The 22,078-nt window shown below is 48.5% G+C and overlaps 2 protein-coding genes across 6 annotated transcripts in view; one reads left to right on the forward strand and one right to left on the reverse strand.

Annotated features, from left to right (window-relative positions):
• Positions 1-10,824, forward strand: part of Cpne2 (copine 2) — a 38,351-nt gene extending 27,527 nt beyond the window's left edge. For 2 of the 3 annotated variants that reach the window (XM_055620999.1, XM_055620997.1), the window contains exons 13-16: positions 1,819-1,870; positions 3,039-3,172; positions 8,869-9,105; positions 10,260-10,824. In XM_055620999.1, the coding sequence (XP_055476974.1) occupies positions 1,819-1,870; positions 3,039-3,172; positions 8,869-9,105; positions 10,260-10,367 (531 nt within the window). In that variant the 3' untranslated portion in view covers positions 10,368-10,824. The remainder of the gene's footprint in view (positions 1-1,818; positions 1,871-3,038; positions 3,173-8,868; positions 9,106-10,259) is intronic. The other variant, XM_055620998.1, reaches the window with a different exon arrangement.
• Positions 10,825-14,987: 4,163 nt separating this feature from the next.
• Psme3ip1 (proteasome activator subunit 3 interacting protein 1) overlaps positions 14,988-22,078 on the reverse strand; it is a 29,209-nt gene continuing 22,118 nt past the window's right edge. For all 3 annotated transcript variants that reach the window (XM_055621494.1, XM_055621493.1, XM_055621495.1), the window contains exons 7-8: positions 21,536-21,600; positions 14,988-15,893 (exon numbers count right to left, since the gene is read on the reverse strand). In XM_055621494.1, the coding sequence (XP_055477469.1) occupies positions 15,676-15,893; positions 21,536-21,600 (283 nt within the window). In that variant the 3' untranslated portion in view covers positions 14,988-15,675. The remainder of the gene's footprint in view (positions 15,894-21,535; positions 21,601-22,078) is intronic.

Consider the following 22,078-nt stretch of genomic DNA (forward strand, 5'->3'; position numbering starts at 1 on the left):
GGGCAGGTAAGGACCTCACCTATGGCAGGAGGAAGCTCTAGGTGCCCCACTTGAGACATCACCAAGAACACGGGCCACAGAGCTGGAGAGCTCCTGCAACCAGATCCATAGAACTCTATTCCATTTTACAGCCTGAACAGCCAAGGCTCAGAGCTTTAATGTGGCTTACCCAAGGTCACCCTCACCCCAGGGGCCTGGGCTCCAGGAGGGCAGATAGACTCTAGGATCATGTCCAAACCTGTTGCTTCCTAGAGGAGGAGCCAGTGGGGATGGCATGCCCAGCTCAGCCGGTTCCCCCTCTCGTGTACCAGGCTGTGCAGTACACTTCTGGAATTAGTATGGCCTCTCCTCTCAGCCCTTCTGGAGCATCAGAATGGCTCTGGGTCTGACACAGGCACAGTGGACATCTTCACCCTGCACAGTGTGAGGCAGGACTCTGTGGGACCCAGGCTGAGCCTCCGGGCAAGCATAGATGCCAGGGGGGAGGGGAGGCAGGTAGGGTGAGCCAGTGGCCAGGCCCCAGCAAGAGCTTGTTGCTAGGACACCAGCCAGCTTCCAAAGAACTCCACTGAATGAGATGTTTTCTTGAGCAAAAGCCTTGGAAATGTCACAGGGCAACTCTGGGGGTGCCTGCCAGGGCTTGGCCAGGCTAAGCACCCAGTGGTGCTGAAGCAGCACGCTATAATGAGGCTAGGAGAGCACAGATGTTCTGTCCCTGCTCCTGCACTGCCAGAAGATGCCGGGCCTGGCCCTCCTGGCCCTTCATTCCGTCATTCTGCCACCTCACCCCTGTCCTGTGAGCCTGCCTTCCTCTCTTCCTTTCCACCTCAGGGCCTTTGCATGTGCCCATCACCCAGCTAGTTGGCTCCTCCCCCTGGTTTGTTGGCTGTCTGCCCTGGCACTGTTCTTACAGCGCCCAGTGACTTAGTTGTGTTCTCTGTGTGGAGGCGCTTGGTTCTCTCCTGCTATGCTAGTGTTTGGCATATAGTTGGTGTGAAGTTCTTGTTTGTGACAGAGTGGATCTGGGACCCAACCTAGTGGCTCAGCAACTGTTTTTTTGTTTTTTTTAAGGCTTACTTTATTTTTAAGGGTGCTTGTGTGCACATGTGTGGGTGCACACACTTGTGTGTCAGAGGGGAGTTTGTACATGTGACTAAGTCCTCGAAGAGGCCAGCATCGTTAGTTCATCTGCAGCTGGAGTTACAAGTGGTGTGAGCCGTCAGATGTAGATGCTGGGAACTGAACTGAGGTCCTTTGTAAGAGCAGCGTGTGCTCCTTACCACTGAGCCCTCTCTCCAGCCCCAGACTGAGAACCAGGACTCACGACACACATGCAGGAACAGACCTTGGGGATCTGCACAGCGCACATGTGACCCTCTCAGCCCCACTGTATGGTGTGGTCCTTAGTTCAGCTGTGGGCGGTGGTCAGCCAATCCGGATAGCTGCATGCTGTGAGGTTGACTTCTGTTCAGCACCCCTGCCTGGTGCTAAGATGGGAAAAAGTCTTCAAGGCCCACATAAGTGGCTCCCCAAATGGAGAGAGGGAACAGGGGCATTCCTAGTGGTCCAGGGCCCCACTGCCTTTGGGGCCATCTCTGTCCCATTCAGGAGGTCTCTTAGCAAGGGAGGAACACAGAACCCACCTCTACCCCCATCCACCCAGAGGCATATAATGTCCAGTTTCCCTATTATGAAGTGAGGGAGGAAGATGTGGGATTAATAACGTGTAGGTGGCAGGGTGGGAGAGTGAATCCTCAGAGGCGGGTGGTCTAGGTATGGGGCAGGAGGCTGCCTCTCAGCGTGTCTTCTGCTTTTTAGGTGTCCCATGAGTTTGCCATCAACTTCAATCCCACCAACCCTTTCTGCTCAGGTGAGTGTGGACCCTGCATACAGAAGAAGCAAGCAGTGGGAGGGGACAGGGCTTCTGTCCTTCCTGTCCCATCCCTGTCATACTCAGAGTGATGGATGAGAATAGTGGAGTGTGGAGTCATACAGTCCTGGGTTCAAGGAAAACTGCTGCCTGTTCCTGGCTGTGAAGAGTTACTGCACCTCTTTGGGACATTACCAGCCCTTACCTTCCCCAAGGACAGGCAGGGTACCCCAAGGACAGCAGAAAATGACCTGTTTAACTCATTTCCCTGGGTAAATGGGGATATAGATGAGAATTAGGGGGACAGTTTGGCAGAGTGCCATGCAGTCCAGAAAGGCAGCATCGCATGCCTGCTCTCGTCTCCCTCTTGCCCCTTTCTGCTGGAAGAGTCTCCTTGATGGCCAAAGATGGACAGTGGCTTGGCAGGTAGGGTGATGTGAGTGAAAGATCTGCCCCTTCTGCACAGTACCTCAAGACAGTTCAGAAACTGAGACAAGGAGAAAGATGATACTAGAAAGAATGAAAAGGATGTCTACTCCCTTTTGGGGGATCCCGAGGCTGGGCCAGGATGTAGTCATGATTTGGAAATAGAGGGTGTCCCTTGGCCGTAAATGAGGTCCTGTGCTTCCTGGGCTCTGGTGTGGTACAGGTTCTTAAAGACATGTCTAAATTCAGGTTGGTCCATGTCAGCCCTTGGCCAGAGGCCTTCGGGCCAAGAACAGAGAGTTGTGGAGTATTGGCTGGTCGTGATAGCAGCTATTTGCAGAGCACCTGTTGTGTAAGGAGCAATGAAACCCCATCCCCACTAGAGCAGCCAAGAGTGTTCAGAAATGGACCTCCAGATAACTCCCTGTGTCACCCCTTTGTCAGCCCCCTTCTTTGTCATTCACCTCCTAGGAAAGGCTCAGAAAGCTTAAACAGCTCACTCCAACCCACAGTCAGAAGCAGCAAGGAAGGGCCCAAACTCAGGCCTATCTGATTCACAGTCAGGTTCTCGGCTACTCCCTTAGACCTGCCCTTGATAGCTTTCTGTTTCAAGGCTATGCTGGCAATGGTGGTGACGTTCTGGGGAGCATGCAGTAGATGTCAGCAGCTGGATAAGGTGGTGGTGGTGGTGGTGGTTGTAGGGGTATAGAGGTGCTGGGCTGATCCAGGTCTTCTTTTGCAGGTGTGGATGGCATTGCCCAGGCATACTCAGCCTGCCTGCCCCACATCCGCTTCTACGGTCCCACAAACTTCTCCCCTATTGTCAACCATGTGGCCAGGTTCGCAGCCCAGGCCACACAGCAGCAGACAGCAACGGTAAGCAGTGGGGGTGTGTGTGTATCCAGAGATGAGGCTGCCCAAGGAGGAGAATCAGATTGGGTGGTTGCTCTCATCTTCCTACTGGTATGAGGCTTAGAGAGGGAGATATCTCATCCCGGTAAGATGCAGGGTTTCTCCAGGCTGTTGTCCATCTGGCTCTGAGGAGGCTGGGGAAGTCCAGTTTGATGAGCCTTGCTTCCTGGAGCCCTACTCAGGAAAGCAGTGTCATTGGTGCATTGTAGGAAGTGAGACTTGAGACCCAGAAGTCTCATGGGGAGGGGCTGGCCTCTACCTGATGCCTGTGGATTAGGAGCTGGCCTTTGGAACACTGGTCCAAAGCCTTAACAGGGAAGGCTACAGACATGTATGCATGTATGTCTTGCTCAGTGTGTATGTATGTATGTATGTCTTGCTCAGTAGCAAGGCTGCGTGTAGTGTGGGATGTGTGCCTATGATATGTAAGGCGACCAGCCTTGGTATCTACAGTGCTGGTCATCCCGTCTTTTCATCAGAGTCAGGTGCCAGGTATTCCAACTGAGCTTTTCCCCACTGCATGGTGACTCACTGGCCCTGCAAGGCCATCTCTGTGTGGTCCTACATCGTCCATGCCCTTCTTGCCTCTGTTGCAACTTAGCAGCCTCATGGCTATAGGTTCTGCACCTGTTGGCTGTGGATTCAGCCACATGGGACAGGGCACCCTGTACCCACCTCACTAAAGACCCTCAAGCCTGGTGGGTGCCTGGTGGGTGACAGTGTTCCATAGGATTAGGTGAGTGAGGTCATGTAGTAACCTATCCCAAAGGGAAGGCTCTATATCATGAATAGGAGACCACTGCAGGACTGTTCAGGAGGAGAGTCACTGGAGAAGCAGAGGTTGACTTCCCTGAAGCAGCAGTAAAGAGAAAAGGAGGGGCAGGGACTGAGAAAAGAAGAGGACATAGGGCTGGGGCTGGGGCTCAACCCAGTCATGTGCTCTACCCCTATTTATGTGCACTTAGAGCAGATCAGTGTCCAGTTTGTGTCATGGGAGAACATGCCAGACTGCCTGGGAGGTAAACATTTGATAATCCTGTAGTACCCCCACTCTAAAAGGCCTTGAAGGACAGACAGTGGGGTGCAGGGACCTTGTCTCAGGAAAGCAGGAATAGTGCACATAAAATACCGAGGTAGGGATAGCCAAGAAGGGGCTAGGGACCTGTGCCCTGCACTGGATGAGTCTCAGCTTTAGTCCCCTGACTGTGGTAGCTGGGAACGCAGTCCCGGCTTTTCTTTAAGGCCCATTTTCTCTGATGCATTGGGAGTGCTGACCCCCAGTGGTGATGTAAAATGGGATTATCTGAATTGGCAGTAAGGCCGGGCAGTTTTGTGGTTCTTCACTCCCTGGGGTTGCTGAGATAAAATATCTTGGATAGGGCAGAGTAAGGGACAGCCTTCAACTTCATTACACTCCCGTGAGGGGTGCCAAGCTCGGTGCCAACAAGGTTGTTGGCCGCATGAGCTTTCTAAAGGCATGAAAACAGGCCTGATTTCCTCTTCAGGAGAGACCATCTGGGCAGGGAACATGAGCACATTCCAGCAGTGTGCCAGGCCCCTGCCTCCTGCTGTACCCAGCCAGGGGTCAACTGGGCAGGAGGTGGGGTTTAGAGACAAGCGGCTTCGTGACTGAGGGGTTCTGGGATTGCAGGGAAGTCTTGCCTACTGCCCCCCCACTTCACCAGCGAGGAGAAGCCTTCATTCTGAGCAAAAGAACTTGAGACCCATGCAGACACCTTATTCCAACCCCTCTGGAACCAACCACGATTGATTCGGTCTCACTTGTTACTTATTTCAAGCCACGCCTGGCTTCCCTGGGGTAAGCTGTTACCTGTAAGGCCTGGTCCCTTCAGATGATGCCTAAGCGTCTCTAGCCATGTGAGCAGGGCCTGGGCTCTCCACTGCCTCTCCCGTTCTGAGGCCCAGGAGTAGATACAGATTTCTTGACCACTTCCCTCCACCCTCTTCACCAGAGGAGGTGAGTAGGGCTGTGGGGTGGCTCAACCTCAAGCTGAAAGGACCTAGTTCAAGCCCCATCTCCCCCTCTTTCTGGTTGTGTTCCTATGGCAGGCAGTTTAAGCACTCTATGCTTTGGTTTTCTCACCCATACAACAAACAGCGCTTTCCTTCTGTAAGAACTGTAGGGCCTCCACCAAATGGGCATGTGTGTTGTTCAGCCTAGAGCCTGGCACACAGCTGTGTCAGTCGTGGAAATGTCTGAGGACACTGCCCGGGTGTTGGCATTCGGTAATGTTGTGCACAGTGAAGCTCACAGCAAATGGAAGTAACTGGTGGGTTAACTGATGTTTCTCTCTAGCCATGTTTTGGTGTTGGGGAATCTAACGTGGCTTTACCCTCCCTGTCTCCTCACATGTGCACACATGGCACACCCACATAAAGGAAATGGAGAGCAGGTGGTGGTGTCTCTAGCAGGCCTCACTCTCCCCATTCATCTGTTTCATGTGCCTTTTCTGAGCATTCCTGTGCAACCCCATGGCTACCTGGACAAGCCAGGTCCAGCTTATAGGCTGGTGAGGAGTTAGCTGGGAGGCCATTGCAATGGTGCATACAGCTAAGCCTGTGATGGTTCTAGTATAGGTCCACACAGGTGGTACCTACCTGACAGCAGACCCAGGAGAGGTTGTGCTTAGAAGGGGATCTTCAAGCTTAGACTTGAGATATTCTTAAGAGTTGGCTTCATATGGGTACATGCGTTTGTGCAGGAGTGTGTGTGTGTGTGTGTGTGTGTGTGTCCCAGCAAAGGAAACAGCATGTGAAAAGGCTGAGGCTCTTGGTGTGTAGGTATAGCTGATAGAGGCATGTGTAAGTAGACTTTGACAGGGTAGGTGAGGTTGAGAAGGCTGGCTATTTCTCACAGGACCTTGGGAGCCATCAAGCACTATGGGTTTCCTCCTGAGGGTAATAGGGAGCCAGTAGAGCGTAATAAGCAGGTTTGAGTGATCTGAAAATGGCCTTTGCTTTGGTCAGTAAGGCTTGTGTGTGTGTGTGTGTGTGTCCCATTCCTGGTTGGTGGCCCAGGCATCCAGTGTCAAGGGTAGAATACAGGTAGCAGCCAGCCCCCTGGGAATGTCTCCTACTCCCATCCCAGGGCCCTTGGCAGCCGGTTTTTCAGAAACTACCTGGGTATGGATGAAGCTTCTCCAGACCTTGGCTGGAACTGTGTAGTCAGGTCCATTCTTCTAAATCCAGTCATTAATGCAGTAGGAGAAGCAGCAGTGCAGTCCTAGCACCCCGAGGCATGCCTGGAATTTGCAAGAGATGCTCTATTCTTCATGCTGGGAGTCGGTTTGAGCTACTTAATGATGTGGCTGTTTCTGAGGCCTGGATGGGGCTCAGAGCCCCTGGCATGCAGTGTGTGCTGGGTTGTCAGGGCACCTAGGGTGTAAGGAAGGAGTGTGTAGGGACCTCCTGTGGAGTGATCACTGGAAGTCAGTGAAAGCAGAGCACACATTTGCCTGGGGCAGAGGATTCAACACTGAGATGTGTCTAGGAAGGATGTCAGGAGGGACCAGCACAGAAAAAAACACCAGCATTTCACAGTCCCTCTCTACCCTTCCTGCTCCATTCTCTCCCCCAACAGCCCTTTTGATTTACTCTGGTGGCTTCTGAGGGTAGTGGTGAATCTTTGAAGCTTCCCTTCATGATGGCCCCGGCTTTGCTCAGGCTGGCTGTGGCACTGAGGAGTTAGGAGTTTGTAGCCAGGGCTCCAGACTCTGCCCTAGGCTACTGTCCCAGTCATTCAGACTTTCCAACCCCAGGTTAATGGTAGACAAGAGAGCTTTTCCTCGCCAGGCTCCCAGGGACCAGCTGCCAATGCAGTGGTTGGTGGAGAAGGAAAGCATGGAAAGAGCCCCAACTTTGTAATCAGGGAGACTTGGGCACAGACCTAGAACCTGCCAGTTACCTGTTACGGGACCTTAGCAAGTCATGTAAGCCTTCTGAACCATCAGGGGCTCATAGATCGTCTGCTAAAGGTCCTGTGTTTTCAGGAGCGCTTTGTCCTTCCTGCTATACCTGAAGCCAGGCCCTGCCTTTCTGCAGTCAGGTCCCTGAGAAGGAAGGCAGCCTTCTATAACAGAGAACACAGGGAGTTGGGGACCCATGTCTGAGCTGGAAGGGGGCTTGAAGACAAGTGCTTTGACTGAGCAGCCGATTAGACCTTTCTTTCCTCAGTGTCAGGCCTCTTCCTGCTCTCTATTCTGCCAGCCTAAGTCCCAGGAATATTGCCCTGATCTGCCCTGTGAATGGGTGGGGTTACTGTGAATAAAAGGCAGGCTAGAGAAGGGACCCTGAAACAACAATTGGCAATGGCAGAGAAAGGGTCTAGATGAACTGATAAAACCAGGGATAGGGGCTGGCAGCAGCAGCTCTCTACTGCTGGGCTCTGACTATCTCCATAGCAACAAGTATCCCCAGCCAGGGGACTGGTCTCTTAAAGGCACAGTGTTAGAGTGGGGGTGCAAAGGGTGGGGCCAGTGTCTGTAGCAGCCCACCAACGCTGATCTGTAGTTTGTACCTTGGGACAGGAGAGACAGCCGGGTGTTCTGGAGGCTGGTTTTGTATTGTCTGCAAGCTGCACGGTTTTGCTAGGTGATAAGGTGGCTTTATGTTCACCTGGGTCACCTCCACCCTCTCTTAGCTTCACGGCTTTCCCTTTTGGCAATTAGAGGACAGAAGTCCCCAACAAGGATAATCTGTTTATCTCATGGATAGGACAGAACACCAGAATCTTCTGAACAGGACCACAAGATGGCCAAGGTAGCACTGAGGTGAAAATGAGGTACCAGTCCACCTCAGGTTCAAGGCCCTCTTGTTGGACTGTCCTGTGAACTTCCTGAATGTCATCTACCTTCTCCATAGCAGGTCATCCTGTGTGCACTTTATCCTCAGATCACCCATGTCCATTATTCAATGGATTCTGACTGAAATAATTCATAAACACATCTTGCTATATGAAAGTTTGGTATCACTTGCCATGGTAACAGGACACGGAGCAGACTGTACAGTGGTAGAGTCTGTCTGGAGCCCATGCTGCCCAGAGCCCTGAGCTTCCTACCTTCTGATGACTAAGAAAGCCAGAGCCCTAAGATACCAGTCTGTACCAAGGCTGCCTCCTGGGTACCGTGGGTAGAACAGGGTGACCACTGAACACCTACCTAGCCCTGACTCCCCAATTCTGACACTACAACCTAGACTTGACCCTGATTCACACCCCAGAAGTGATGGCCCAAATGACCTGTGCAGGTGTCTCCTTCTGTGCTAAGTATGGAGCTAACAGGCACAAGTATTCCTGCCCACAAAGATGGAGGAGGTAGGCCAGCTGCACAGGCTGTAGGCTAGAATGTGTTCTTGGGCAAGCCTGGGCCTGTCAGGCGGCTGACATGCCAGGTCTGAGCAGTAACTCTCAGCTTAGAGATGATGAAACTGAAGCTCAGCAGATTAAGTCTTAGTGGTCTTATGTACTGCATAGCAACTGGCAGAGCCAGCCTTGAGCCCAGGGCTCAGACCCAGAACCGGGAAGTCAAAGGTGTCCCATGCATGGTGCAGGCAGTTTGCCTCCTCCAGGCCTTGGGGATTTGGAGGGGGAAGGGTGTCAGGGTCTAACCCTCACTCACCTCCTGGTTGACTCTTCCTTACAGCAGTACTTCATCCTCCTCATCATCACTGACGGGGTCATCAGTGACATGGAGGAGACACGGCACGCTGTAGTGCAGGCCTCCAAGCTGCCCATGTCCATTATCATTGTGGGTGTGGGCAATGCTGACTTTGCAGCCATGGAGTTTCTAGACGGGGACAACCGTAGACTGCGCTCACACACGGGCGAGGAGGCAGCCCGTGACATTGTGCAGTTTGTGCCCTTCCGAGAGTTCCGCAACGTGAGTATGGGCCTCGGTTGGAGGGGCGGCAGCAGGGTCTGCAACAGAGCTCATAGTCTAGGGTGGGTGTCTGCTCATTCTCAGATTCCTTCCTTATACTCTCTGTTGGCCCATGATGAACCAGGTGCTGTGTCACACTTGCCTGATACAAGGCCATTGTGGCCAATTATTTCCACAAGCCAAAGGAATCCAGGAGTGGGACCTAATCCAGATTATGGCTTTAGGTAGTGTCCTGGGTAAGAATCATTCTGCTGGGCAGAACCCTGAGGCAGGCTGAGGTGGGAGCCAAGGCCCAGAGCTGGGGCTTCCTGCCCTTATCTGGGAATATGGAAGCTGAGAAGCTCCTCCTGTTAGTCTGCTTTCTTCCCCCAAATATGGGAGAGGTTTGGTGATAGTGGTGGTAACCAGCTTCTTCCTAGAAGTGGCTCTGGCCTTACAGAGAGGAGTAAATGGCACGTGAGGAGGCCAGGGTTGGCAGAAGGGTCACAAGATATTCTGTGTTTTGGAGGGATCCAGGACTTTTGGGTGGCATCTGTGTAATGCCAGCCTAGGTTCTAAATCTAAATAGGACCAGTAATGAGCACTGCATGGTCTTAGGTAAGCTGTGACCTTAGTGAGCCTCGGTTCCCTCAGCTACAGCCTATGGGGATGCCAGGGCTTAAATCCTGGGAACCAGTCTCTAGCAAGTGGCCCAATGGTCACCATATATCTGCCTAGAATGATTTTATTTCTTCCCCTGGCTTCCTAGGGCAAAGGTGGGGTATTGGTCATCTGTTGCTGTCTGAATCTGTGACTTGACACTTTGGCTGCTCAGTCATGACTGTTCACTGATGCTTCTCATAGCCAAAGTCTTGGTCAGGAAATACTCCTGGCTGAGAAAGCTAAACAGTCATTTCTCCCCCCAAAATTCATCCCCCAGGGTCTTTTCCCAAATACCTCCATCCTGTAAGGGCAGAGCACTTCACCAGCAAGGAAGTCACTGCTAGTGGTGGGATTAGGCTGGGCTGAGGGCCACTCATTTCAGATGGCCCTGGCCCTCAGCCCTGTTGTACTCAATGGGCCCCTGCTATCACAGTTCTGGGAGAGTGAATCTCTCACTTTCTGCTCATTAATCCTCCTCCTCTTTCCTTTTTCTCCTGACCTGGACCCCATAGGCAGCAAAAGAAACTTTGGCCAAAGCAGTGTTGGCGGAGCTGCCTCAGCAAGTAGTACAGTATTTCAAGCATAAAAACCTGCCCCCTACCAACTCAGAGCCTGCCTGAGTCCATGCCCAGCAGAAGCATGCCAGCTGAGCCCCTAGCCTCCCCAGGAACATGCACGTTCACCCTGCTTCCTCGTGGGTGGCTTTTTTTTTTTTTTTTTAAACCAATCCACAATTTTTTTTTTTTTTTTTTTACAACCAGACCTCCACCCCCAACTTCCCCTAGCCCAGCTGGGCTTTCTTTGTCAGAATCAACGGATGATGCTTCCAGGACAAACTGGCTTCCTCTCCCTGCCCTTCTGCCACTCTAAGTATTGAATGTACTTTGTATAATTTTAGTGGAATTATTGTTATTAAAGAGAATAAAATTTTTACAATCATAACTGGCTTTTTCTAAGTAACTAGCTGCAGGAAGGAATGTATCCCTAGTGCATCCTTTGTATTGTGGTCTGCTGTTTTTATACTGTGACTGTGTTCTATTTGTTATACTCAGGGTAATAAAGGAATTTCAGATGTTGGCTGTCAAACTCCTTCCTTAGTGAGGGTCAATGGGCACTCACTGGTCTGGAAAAGAAAATTAATAGAACAACCCTCAACCCCCACCCCAATTCTTAAAGAGTCAATGTGATCACTTCTACATGGGGACATGCATGTCAGCAGTAGTGATTACTGTGAGACTGACACGGGACATGGCACCCAGAACACACTGTCCTACTCACTCTTCACCACAGCTAGACAGCAGTTGCAGCCACCCACTTCCTCCTCTGGATGTCCTAGGCAATGTCTTTGGCTTCAGGACCCTAAACAAGGTTACGTTTGTCCTTGCTGTTTCTATTGCATGTACGTCCCTCTTAGCATACAGCCCTCCTTTGTTTCTTCTCTTCCACAGTTTAACACTCATATCTCACTCTTGAGGAGTGAGGCCTTTTGACAGGCAAACATGTGACTGTGGCAGTGAATGTTTTACTGAGCATATTTCTAGCTCCTGTACCAGCGCTGTTCATGAACCTTCCATAGCTCAACCACAACCCTGTAGAAACGTAAACACCAGGATTACTAGAGAGGCCGAATATGGATGGAAGTGTGGCTGGCCGTTGTGCATGCATATCCTAGCATACCCAGCATCCATCCTCCTCAGCGCTGGAAGGGGCATCCCACTCAAGCTGCTAATGACCTGCACTCTGTGGACACCTAAGCCAGGTATCTGTGCCTCTTCCTCCTGGCTAGTCCTTCCTAGCTGCTGGAATAGGACAGCAGCAGGCAGGTCCCAATCTCAGGAGCCATGGCGTATATGGTGGGAGTGAGAAACTTCTGTGGCCGTTAGGTACTCGTGTTTTGTTTCTGAGACAGGGTCTCACTATGTAGCTGTGGACTCACCATGTAGACCAGGCTGGCCTTGAACTCACAACAATCCTGTTTCTGTCTCCTGGGACCTAGGACTAAAAATGTGTGCCACCACACCCAGCTACTAACTGACCATTTATCCCTGGCTCGGCCAATGAGGGAGTCTATATAGCTCCCAAGTAGGTGATTGTGTACTGACAAAAGTCTCAAAAAACCCACAGAAGGCCAGCCTTTAGGCATAAGGAAAAATTCTGTATTTGTCATATAGCAGGGTGATCCGGGCAAGTTATTGGGCCTCTAGGAGTTTGGGGTTCCTCTATGGAATGTATAGCAGGACTGTCGTCAGAGTGCTTTTCAGAATAAAAAAACATGTGCACTAAAACAATGCTAGCATAGCAGGCCTCGGTGGTGTCCAGGAACCAAAGAGTAGCCTGACTCCCACGGGGCCTTTCTCCTCTGCACCTGAGGTCAGGGCTGCCTGTTAATGCCACTCCAATTCCCTCTGAAATCATTTCTCTAGCAGGTAAGGGAACAACACCAGCCCATGGCAAAGTCATTAAGGCATGGTTGTGCAACTTTTGACTATGAGGTGTTGTCCAGATTCCAGCCAAGCATTGAACACCAAGAAGTACCTGCATTCCATTCTAGCATGTATAACTAGGCTGGGCAAGGCAGGATGCCAGGAAGCTACCCAAGTCCAAATGGCAGTGCACTGTCACGGAGCTCTCCTTGTTTTCCTGGAGGGGCCTAAGATGACAGCTGAATCACATACCAACAGCAAGGACGCTCAAGCCAAGGAACCCTGTGTGCCTATGCAATTAACATTCCGCTAACTGGAGCTAGGGCAGAAGTTGGTGGAGCCGACAAGATCTGACCCTCCAAACATGTCACTGCTGTAGTGGGCGATGCCAGTACCACACAAACCCGTGTGCACATGATCATATGCTCTGGATACCCTACCCAGACCCGGGAGACATCTAACCTAGAGGATCTCTCTGGCCACATTAGTTGGTGTTATTCCTCTTTCCGAGGGGGTGGGACAGTATACAGGCTTTGTCTGCCTGTATACTGATCACTATGGCCTATCTACAGAGGGTGGAAAAGAGGCCATTCTCAATGGGCTGGAAAAGCAGGCCTGGTCTACGTAAACCAAGCATTTCCCTTAAGTTAGTTGCTGGGAAGCAAAAGGAAAAAAAAAAAAAAAAAAAAAAAAAAAAAGCAGTAAGGACTAAAGTGACCTCTGAGTAAAGGCACAGGAGCAGTGGGTGCTCCTGTGTGTGTGCATATCTTACCTCAGGCTGAGGAACTTTCTTTCAGCTGGGTCCTGGAAGCTGTGCAGGCAGGGACTCAGTGGTCTAGTTACAGGCACTTCAACCTGCTGGCTTCTTACAGAGGGAAAATAGGTGACTTGAATTTCAAGTCTCCTTCCCACCCAAGTGGCCAATAGCTTTAGGTAGACAAATGACAGGAAGTGACTGGAAGGGTATGGGCAGTACTGATACAAGTTGGACAGTTGTCTCCCAGGTGGAGCTGGCAACAGATCATTGCTGGCTTTCTCCAAGCAGTCTCAGAATTGTAGGAATTATGCACCTGAGATAATGTACAAGTCTCAAAGAAACCAGCTCCAACCATCTTTTGTACTAAGAATTCTTACCCACTGTGAAATCCCAGTTACTCAGGGTTCTGAAGTACATTTGGTGGGATTAGTCCATAGACCCTCCTCAGAGGTCAACATCTGCAGATGCCCAACTGCTGTCTATAAAAAGATGTTTGCATAAAACCCATGCATGCATCCTGTATACTTTTGGTTATTCCTAGCTTCCTTGCTTTATGTCAGTGTAAACACCTGAACTATGACATGCTATAAGCTGCTCCACTCGCTTGTCTAGGGAATAAGAAAAGTCTGTACAAGGTCAGTACAGAGGGAATCTTCTTGGTTGATCTGATCCCCAGGTGAGACCTGCCAAGGTACACGGCTGACTGAGTTCTGAGGATCAGAGTGGGGTTTCTTTCTGTTTCTGCTCATTCTGTTCTTCCGTGGGAGGGAGGGAACCATAGGTCAGCCCTGGGAGAGCAGGCTGCTTCCTGTTGGTTGGCCTGCTTTGCCAGAGATGGTATTTCAGTTACAGGCTGCTACACTGTTAGGCACAATGAACTGGTGGTAAAAAGGCCACCAGTCCTCAGACACCAAAAGCAGAGATCACAGTCTCAAGTTGGGTATAGCAGCATTCACCAGTAATCCTTGCACTCAGGAAGCTAAAGCAAAAGGATGGTACAGCAGACTCTGTCAAAAAGAAAAGAAACCTGGATCTGAAGACCACTCAACGCTTTGAGTGATGGGAGAACTGGAAGTACATGTACTACAGAGCAAGAGCTTGCTCTGACAGGTTTAAAATGTGAAGGTAATGGACAGTGTTAAATCCTGCAACCCTGCAGCCTTTTTCAGTATCAACAGAGACCATGAAGTACACTTTGATGTCTTGGTCTGCCTCCTGAAATGGCTCAGGGCTGCTTTGGACACACGGACATGCTGCGGGAATGACAGCACAGCCTCAGGAACAATGACACAAAAGGCAGAAGGTGTTTGTGGTTTGTTAGGTTTGTGGTTTGTGTTTGTTAGGAGGGGCTGACAGGCCTGCACTGTCAGGAGAGATCAGCACTGGGAGGCTCTGCAGTGGACGGCAGCACTCACGGGCTTCTGCGATGGGTGAGGGAAAACTACCATCTGCTGGTGGGCAGCAGTGTCAATACACTGGGAGGGGAAAGGAAGGGCTGGAAGAGATCCAGGGCCCTCTCAGCCCACGTTAAAACTGAGGAGCTTCCTCTGCCTGCCAGTCTGTCAGTGCCAACACGTTCGGTGTGTCTCACTCGTCTCACACCCATAGGAAGGAAAAAAACAATGGATCCTGGGACTGGGGAGAAGAGAACTGCTCAGGCTTGTTCTGAGCAGGGCACACAGACTGTCATATTTATGACCCAACCTGAGTCCTGCACACCTGCTCCTTCCCCCTCCCCCCATGAGACAGAAACAGGCAAGACCCTGATGCTGCTTTTGGCTGCTCATGGCTCAGGAGATGTTGTGGGTGGGGCTCAGTGGATAAAGGAAAAGTACTGAGGCAACACCTTGGGCTGGAAATAGCTTTACAGTCAAAAGCTACAACTCTGTATGTGCAAACAGCAGTGCCTGTGGAGTAGAGTAGAACCACATCACGCAGGCATGTCTCACTAGTTTGCAGTCTGAGGAGTCCAGAAACTGCTAGGCATTAGTCATCTCTTTAACATAGCTATCGGCAGTTATGGTTTCTGGCTATGATTCAGTAAGTTTGCTTCTCTAACATTCAGAATCTTAAACTAAATCTTTTATTTCAAAAACAAAATCAAAACATTTTTTCAGGGAGAGAAGGTGGGCAGAAGAGGGACATTTCCTTATTATCCACTCCTGCCTACCTCCTCAGGCTGGATGGAGAGGGGAGAACAACAACATGGAAGAGTGTTACCTCTGTTGGCTCACAGCCTTGTGGGTGTGGTTCGTAATCTTTACTTAGCCACACAACTTCCAGGAAGGATAGTTTTTGGGAAGAGCTCCATGTCATCAGCTCATCATCCCCTTTCTCTATGTCCACACGCAACATGGTAGAACCAAGCAGGCCACTCATCTACAATAGAATATCAAGATGTCTGCCCTTGCTTCCTGTGCTGCTAGGAGAGGAGAAAAACAAGCAAGCAATAAGGTACAGGGAACCTTTGTAAGCCATCTGGTGCCTGTCCTTGCACTGTCAGTGGCATTTCAGAGGCTTGCCTGAACCCCAACCTCATATCAACGGGACAGGTTTGGTCATCTGTACTGGAGTATATAAATCAAGCAAGGTTGGATCCACAAGTAGACTGTGGCTCGTTTCTGGGTTACGTTAAAATGTCACATGTGCACAGGAAGCAGGTAAAGAAGTTTTTTGAGGGAGGTGATGCCGAGGCAGAACTGACATCTAACCCTCTAAGGGAGATGCTCCCTATGGTAATGTCATGAGCTATGGTGCTTCGAGGAAGGTATTGGTTCGGAAGATGGAGGAGACAATCTTCCCAGTAGCATTGATGGTGCCTTCACTATCTGAGCTGGACTCGGAGTCACTGCTCCCAGAGTAGGCACCCAAGCCAGGGAGGATGCCTATGCAGACAGCAGCAGGTGGGCAGTGGATGGAGGGTCCGCTCAGAGAAGGGCTTCCACGAGACATGCAGGACGGGGCCTCTGCAAAAGGGAGGACTGGAAGTTAGTCACCACTCTTCCTAATGCTGAAGATGTCACCCCAGGCCCTTGACACCATGCTGGGGCTTTCTGAAAGAAAAAAAAAAAAAAAAAGCCCCAGCACTGCAGAACTCTATGCAGTCATGGGAAAACTTTGGGCATCTTTGTGTTACAGTTGAAGGAACTGACAGAGAAGAGAAAAGAGTTAGGACAGGGAGTCTGCCCACACTCTCTTGCCACCCACCAGTTCTGAGATGAGGAACAAACCATTTAGAATCACCCATCATAGTTTGATTCCCTGTCTTCACAAGTCATGGTATTACCGCAAGTGGGACTCAGGGCTGATGCCTTCTTAGCTCTCTTGTGGTCCTCAATAGGAGGCTGGATTAAGAGACCACCTGTGAGCAGCACTAAGAATTCTATGATGCCATCCTCAGGGACCAGAATACCAATCAGCGGTGATTAGTCATGACATTATAAATATTAAGGGCCATTTTCCCATGATGGGGAGACGAGCACCTCAGAAACTGACTTATCATCAGTTTTGCTTTTAGTTCTTTTATGCTGAGAACCACTGAAGGAAACATTATAAAACCATGTTCAATGTTACCACATATAGTGGCATATATGGCTCTTTTCTTCCAAGGATATGCACAGTGATTCAGCTACTTCAATGACAAAGGTCTCAATCTACAATATGCAGAACTTGACAATTAAAGGAAAAGTTAGGAGTCTGGAGAGATGGTTTAGAGATTAAAAGCACACATCCTATGCTCTTGAAGAGAACCTGAGTTCAGTTCCCAACATTCGCATCAGCCAGTTCACACATTGCAACTACCTATAACTCCTACCTGGAGGACCTGGAAGCCCTCTGACGGTCTCCATATTGCTGAATTCATGTGCACACAATGTGTGCACACATCCAAGCATGTACATACACCCACAATTAAAAACCAAAATTTTCAAAAATCAAACAAACCTAAACTGAGAATGGTACTCCATTCTTTCTTCCAGCCTCATTTAATCACTGTGACAACTTGTATGTAGGTTTTCTCTCTGCTTGGTAGAGTCAAATAAGTTGCTAAGTAGACAGGCTAGAGTGTAACACAATAAAACTACAGCAGAAGATTCTGCACGAAAGTGATGCCAAAGCTCACTGGAGCGCAAAGCTCAGCATTCCTACGTCACTGCCTGGGACTGACAAACTTTTTTGGGGTTTGCCTTCTGCAAATTTACACCTCACTTGTGCAGATACCGCAAGAGAATGCAAAAGGGACATTGAATCCAAGGCTATACTGAGAGGATAAGAGTTACCAGTTGTCTAGGACACAGAATTTAGCTAAGGGTTTCTGTTCCTCTCTAGTAGGGAAGGGAGAAACTGCTAAAGATAAACTATACTCAAACATCTCAAAAGGCAGAACGAGAGCAGTTCTTGGGAGACAGCGATAATGGTTTCAAGGAGGCAGCAGCAAATGTTTGCAACAAATATAAAAAAGCTAACTACTTTTAAGATGTAAAGAGCTCTTCTAATCTGTTAAAAGAATACATAAAACAAGCTGTGGGGCTGGGGAAATGATTCAGTGGTAGGTGTTTGCCTAGCATGTACTTGGGCTCTGGGCTTGATCCCCAGCACTAAAAAAAAATAAAAATAAAAATAAAGAAGCAATCAATCAAGAACCAAAAAAACACAAAGAACAGGGCATGGCAGTGCACATTTACAATCCCAACACTTGGGAGGCTAAGACAGGAAGACTGCTTCAAGTTCAATACCAGCCAGGGCCAACAGAGAGTCTGTAATAACAGTAGTAATCATAATCGCTCTCCTCTTCTGCAGCAGCAGCACCCTGGGACAGCTCAGTTATACCAGAGGCCTTGTCTAGCATGGTGTAAAGTCCTAGGTTTGATCCCCCACTGCAAAAAACTTGACATGGTAATTGTACTGGGTAGTTTTATGTCAACTTGGCACAGGCTAGAGTTATTTGAAAGAAGGGAATCTCAACTGAGAAAGTGCCATGATAATATCTGGCTGTAGGGTATTTTCTTAATTAGTGATTAATTTGAGAGTGTCCAGCCCATAGTGGGTGGTGCCATCATCCCTGGGCTGGTGGTCCTGGATTCTATAAGCAAGCAGGCTGACCCTGCTTTGTGGCACACACCCATAATCCCAGCACTTGGGGAGGCAGAGGCCAGCCTAGTGTACAAAAAGAGTCCAGGACAGCCAAGGCAACACAGAGAAACCCTGTCTCAAAAAGAGAAAAAAGGAAAAAAAAAAAAAAAAAAGAAAGAAAGAAAAAAGAAAGCAGGCTGAGAAAGCCATGGGCAGCAAGCCAAAAAGCAGCACCCCTCCATGGCCTCTGTATCAGCTCCTGCTTCTGATGAACTGTTATATGGAAGTGTAACCCAAAAAAACCCTTTCTTTCCCATTTGCTTTTGGTCATGGTGTTTCATCACAGCAACAGGAACCCTAAGACAGTAATGCATGCCTATAATCCCAGTACTTGGGAAACAGAGGCAGGAAGATTAGAAGCTGAAGATTATCCCTGGCTACAAAGTAAGTCTGAGGCCAGCTTGACCTACATGAGACCTTGTTTTTTAAAAGAAGACAGAGATGACAGGAGCAGTTCACAGAACAATAAAACTTGAGTTCTAACCTGAGTTCTAAACACAGAAACAGAAACGATGTATTAAGAAGGAACCGTGTGAAACAGCTCAAGGAAATTTGGCAATGACCTCCAAACTTAACCAACTGTTGCAGAACATGGTCCTTGGAATAAAATAACCACTATCTTTATCAGATCAGCTGTGGCTGCTTGCAAGAGACCATTCTGATCAGGCCTGTTGACTACTGACGTTCCCTCAGAGCAGGAGAGGGTAGGGAGGGTCACTGGACCTCCCTTTCTAAAGGTGAAGGGTCCTTTCCAGGCCCCAGGCACAGTGCCAAGGTTTTCCCTGGAAAAGCTCCTGAGTAACAAAACAACCCAAATAATCACAGAAAGACTGTGATCATCTTTGTGCCATAAAAGGAGACTGTAGGCACTCCTCCCGGCCATATATGATTCTGCCCTAACTGAACCCGGGATATTTAGTGTGTGCTAATATTTAGAGTGTGGGGATATTTAGAAGGTGCTCGAGTGCATAGGCTGGGGAAGGCTGAGGGAAGCTCTATCTATGCAGCTAAGGGAGGCAAGCCATCATCCATGCTAGGTGAAGCCTCCACCCAACCCCCAGTGTGGCTGCTCTGGAATCTCTCAGTAACCTCTCACTCATTCTCTGTAAGCAAGCCCAATAAACACTGGTTCTTCAGAATGAATTCTGGTAGAATCTTACTTTGGTTTGTTGTTGGGGCCTTCTAAAATGGGCACAGATGTTGTTTATATTTCTACGGGAAAGGACTTCTCACAACATTAATAATGTTCTGAAAACTGTTTATAGCAGCAAAAGGGAGGTGTCTACAGAAGCTTCACTGGTAATTGTTTGTCAATTTGGCAAAAATTGAATCACCTGAGAAGACAAAACCTCAACTGAGGAATTGGCCTCATAGATTGACTTGTGGGTATGTCTGTGGGGCATTTTCTTAATTAATGATAGCTGTGGGAGGGCCCAGCCCACTGCAGGCAGTGCCACCCCAGGCAGATGGCATAACAAGCCATAGCCAGAAAGCCAGGAAGCAGTATGTCTCCATGGCTCCTGCTTTGCTCCCACTGAGTTCTTGCCCTGACTTCTTATAGGGATGAATTGAAAACTGGAAGTGTAAGATCAACCTTTTTCTCCCCAGATTAGTTTGGTTGAAGTTTATCACAGCAAAGAGAAGCAAACTAGGACAGTAGGCACTGTCAAAAATAAAGAATCTTGGGCTGTGGCTCGGCATACTTGGTGGAAAGGCTCTGGCGTCCATCAACAGGACTGTGGTGGAAGAGGGAAGGAAAGAATGACAAGCTTGTGTCTTCATTGGAAATGAATGGTCTGTAGGATGTGCTAAATAAAAAGGGTGACAAGTAGGACAAAATATGCAATGTGGGGAGAACCAGGAACATGCCCATGCATGTGTCATGACAAAGCCTAAAAACAAAACATGAGAAGCTGCAGCATTATATACATATATTACTGATGCAGACATTGTTTTTAAAAGGCAAATATAAAAATTCAAAGAGCATCCTGGCCATTTCAGTCATAGCAGAATGGGGGAGGGTAAGATGACGGTAAAAATCTGATAGTTTTAATATTTGAGACATGATAATGAGTTGTATAATTCATTCCTTGAGTGTTTGTTATATTATTATGCACCACACAGAATGCTTTCAGAAGCAGAGAATAAAACAAAGAATCAAGTTCAGAGTGCTGAGGAAGGCTGTAGCTGGCTTATGGAAGGATGGAGTGAAGTACAGAGCTGCGGCAGGAATCTGAACCACTGTGACACTGGAATTGCTTAAGTGAAAGGACCAGAACCTCCAATTATGTAGGAAGTTTCAAGAGAGAAAAGAGACTGCAACTCTGACAAATTTCATTCCAAAAGCAGTTAACTGCTCAAAGAGAACAAAACGGTGCCCTCTGATCTCACCATTTGCGGATGTTTCCTGCCAGCTCCTGCCTTTGCTGGACCACATTGTCATATCAACTTAGCACAGGAAATTATGAATAGAGAATGTTCTTGGAATGCAGGCAGATGGAGAGAGTACATAGGCCACCTTGCATGCTTGTTGGCTCTGCTCAAGCTAATTTTCAGTGGGGAAGTTGAATTTCTATCAGAGTAGAGGCTACCTTCTGAGGACCAAGGCAAAGCCTTCCCCTGCAAAGAGCAAGATTGAAGCAAGCTTTAAGGACAGCTGGTTTCTTCTAGGGTTTTTCCTCCCAGCAGAGAAGGGTATTTCTTGCCTAGCTTGTACAAGAATGCAGGGACAGGAAGGCAGCATTTAGAATGACAAATGTAAAACTGCTTCTGCATATGGAGAATAGGTCTGGATGCAGACATAAGAAATGTACAATGGTGTTTCTCTGTGGAAATGAAAGTAGACGAAGAGGGTGTGGGAAGAGGCTGTTCGTTCATGATCCTTTTTAAAGGTACAGCTACCATTCCTGGTAGTGTAGAGAAACAATTTAAAAAGCATATAGTATTTGTTTGAGAAAGAAGTAAATGTAAGCCCTATCTTACAGATGACCAAGTGAGTTGAATTTAGATCCTCAATCCCACAAGTGGAACTAAAAAACTCTTTAGTTCCTCATTCAGGCCCAAGAGTACTCCCCTTTACTTAAAATTTCATGCTACCTAATAAAGAGGCAGATTTCATCACATAAAAAGTCATAAAAAGACTCAAAGCTCAGCCCAATCCAACCATATCAGCAGGAGCTTGGCACGCTATCTCCCACAGTGAAATCAAGAAACTTGACATTTGGCAAGACAGAGAAGAACCCTTTGTGAGCAGAGGTCATCTGACTAGGGATTATAAGCACTCCTGGGACAACTCAATTGTTATTTATCAGCACTACTGGTTTGTAACAGACTACTTTTGTAGGGCAGCTGACATATTTGAGGTATAAGTTCCTAGTTAAGATTTTGGCAGGCTTGTTTAAAGAAAAATAATGCATCCCTTTACATAAGATGCAGTGAGTCCTGTCCATCAAGAGTAGAATGAAGGGACCACACCCACCTTGAGCCTTGTCATCTGGGCCAGGGTCTGGTTTCAGTCTCTTCACACTATTGCTACTCTCTGAGCTGTAACAAAAAGCACAGTGAATTGAGCTACATTGAATCTTAGGAATCAACACCTAGAACAGGGCACCACAAATATTTAAGAGAGTCTGGGGCAGTCTCAAGGAGCTGGGGTGATTGGAGTGAAAAGCCCTCATCTCACTTCCTAACCTCTTCCCAAATATAACATCTGTTAGAAACCAAAGGACAGAGTATGCGAACTTTGCCTTTCTGTCATCTTTATCATTCAACTTGGGTAGAACCACTGACAGATTTCAAGAGTATTCACAATGACAGAAATTTAAGGAAATATTTCCGATAACATGCAAAGTCACCCAAAAGACTTTCACTAACACATTATATAAAGAATACGTTAAAAAAAAAAAAATACATTTCAATGGAAAGAGACATTATTCCAGTGGAAAAGATGGTGATGTAAGTCTAAACAGGTTATCTCATATATATATATGAGCCAGAGTCTAATTTGTGGCATAAAACACAA

This window comes from Psammomys obesus, unplaced genomic scaffold, assembly GCF_907164565.1.
Source record: "Psammomys obesus unplaced genomic scaffold, mPsaObe1.curated_primary_1811, whole genome shotgun sequence".
Lineage (NCBI taxonomy): Eukaryota > Metazoa > Chordata > Mammalia > Rodentia > Muridae > Psammomys > Psammomys obesus.